A 1592-nucleotide genomic window follows, 5' to 3' on the forward strand; every position below is an offset into this window, starting at 1 on the left:
CAGTTGAACTTCAGCAGCGCTCAATGCGCCGCCGCTGCAGCAGCAGCAGCAGCAACAGCAGCAGCAGCAGCAGCAGCTCAGCTCAGCTTATATCACGTACAGAAAAAGTGTAAGATGGCGGGAAGGAGAGAATGAGGAGTCCGCTGCCTGCTGCATTTCAGCTTTCTCATTCAACCCGAATGCACAGGCAGACGACAGCGCGAGCAGTGCCGACGGGCGATCATCGGTGAAACATTGTGGAAACTTTGAAAAAAATACCACTAAACAAAAGGAAATGACGAGTTTAAATATTAAATAAAGATAAAATTCAGATAAAATGCATAGAAAAACCTACAGACAGGCACAGCGGCATCGAAAGCTGAACTGTGGTGGTTAGCCTCGGCTGGCTGGGGCCCTCTGAAAACAGGGCTTCGAGACGGCGACGAAGGCGATGCAAATGCAGCAAAAAAAATAAAAATAAAATTCGTTTTATATTTTTAATTAATTTAATTCAAAAGATATTTACTGCATATACAGCTGAGACGAACAAATCCACTGTGTCAACCCAAATTCAACTTCGCCGCATCTTCCGTTCGTTCGCTGTGGGGTTGCACGATGGGTTAAATGGCATTTTATTTTCTCTGAATATTTATAGAAGATTAATTAAAATTATGTTTTCAAAGAAATTTCGCAGAAATACCGGGAAAAGCTCTCATCAGTTGCGCTGATTTCGAGTAGCCACCTCTGCATGTATTGAATGGAGAGAAGAGGAAACGTTGGGTTTCCTTCGCCGGCGTTCTTGATTAGTTTATTAAAGAATTTTATTTGTATTTCTTTGCATATTAACGGCTAAATACCAATCAGAAGACCGAAAGGTAAACCTGAAAAGCACGAGCAAGCAACCATCAAGATGAGGCTGCAGGCGGATGTGTTGCGGTATATGACGAAGGGGGAGTTTCGTGTATTGACGGCAGTGGAGATGGGTATGAAGAACCACGAGTTTGTATCGGCTCAGTTGATAGAACAAATAGCGGGTTTGCGGCGTCACTCAATTCGCCAGATTCTGAGTATTCTGCTGAAAAATAAACTTCTCTATCACTGCTCCAAGGTGTATGATGGCTATAAACTAACTTACTTAGGTTACGACTACCTCGCCCTCAACGCTCTGGTTAAGAGGGGCCTCGTCAAGGGCGTTGGCGTCCGCATAGGTGTAGGAAAGGAATCAGATATTCATCTCTGCGAGGGCGCAGACGGCGCCGTCTTGGTGCTGAAGCTGCATCGGCTGGGTGAGAGCTCTTGAGATATTCACCTGTGCAGTGTATGGGGGGTTAAGTAGAGAGAAACGCAGCACAGTATTCTTTTTTTCTTTTGCATGCTTTCTATTCTCTTCTTCTTCGTGATATGCTTCAGAGGTAACTGCTGTTTGCTTACTACAGGCCGCATCTCCTTTCGTTCCATCAAGAAGAATAGAGATTACATGCAGCACCGCACACACTGCAGCTGGCATTACCTCGCCCACCTGGCAGCTGCACGAGAGTTTGCATATCTGAAGGCGCTGCACTCTCACGGCTTTCCAGTGCCAGAGCCGGTTGATACAAACCGGCATGCAGTAC

At 45.7% G+C, this 1592-nt stretch overlaps 1 protein-coding gene across 1 annotated transcript in view; it reads left to right on the top strand.

Annotated features, from left to right (window-relative positions):
* Positions 1–889: 889 nt before the first annotated feature.
* The window catches only part of EMH_0052360 (uncharacterized protein), a gene marked incomplete at both ends in the record, with an annotated part of 2215 nt that continues 1512 nt past the window's right edge, over positions 890–1592 (top strand). The window contains one exon of the mRNA XM_013496867.1: positions 890–1265. Coding sequence (XP_013352321.1) covers positions 890–1265 — 376 coding nt within the window. The remainder of the gene's footprint in view (positions 1266–1592) is intronic.

Source organism: Eimeria mitis, genomic scaffold (genome assembly GCF_000499745.2).
Source record: "Eimeria mitis Houghton genomic scaffold, Emh_scaff2345, whole genome shotgun sequence".
Lineage (NCBI taxonomy): Eukaryota > Apicomplexa > Conoidasida > Eucoccidiorida > Eimeriidae > Eimeria > Eimeria mitis.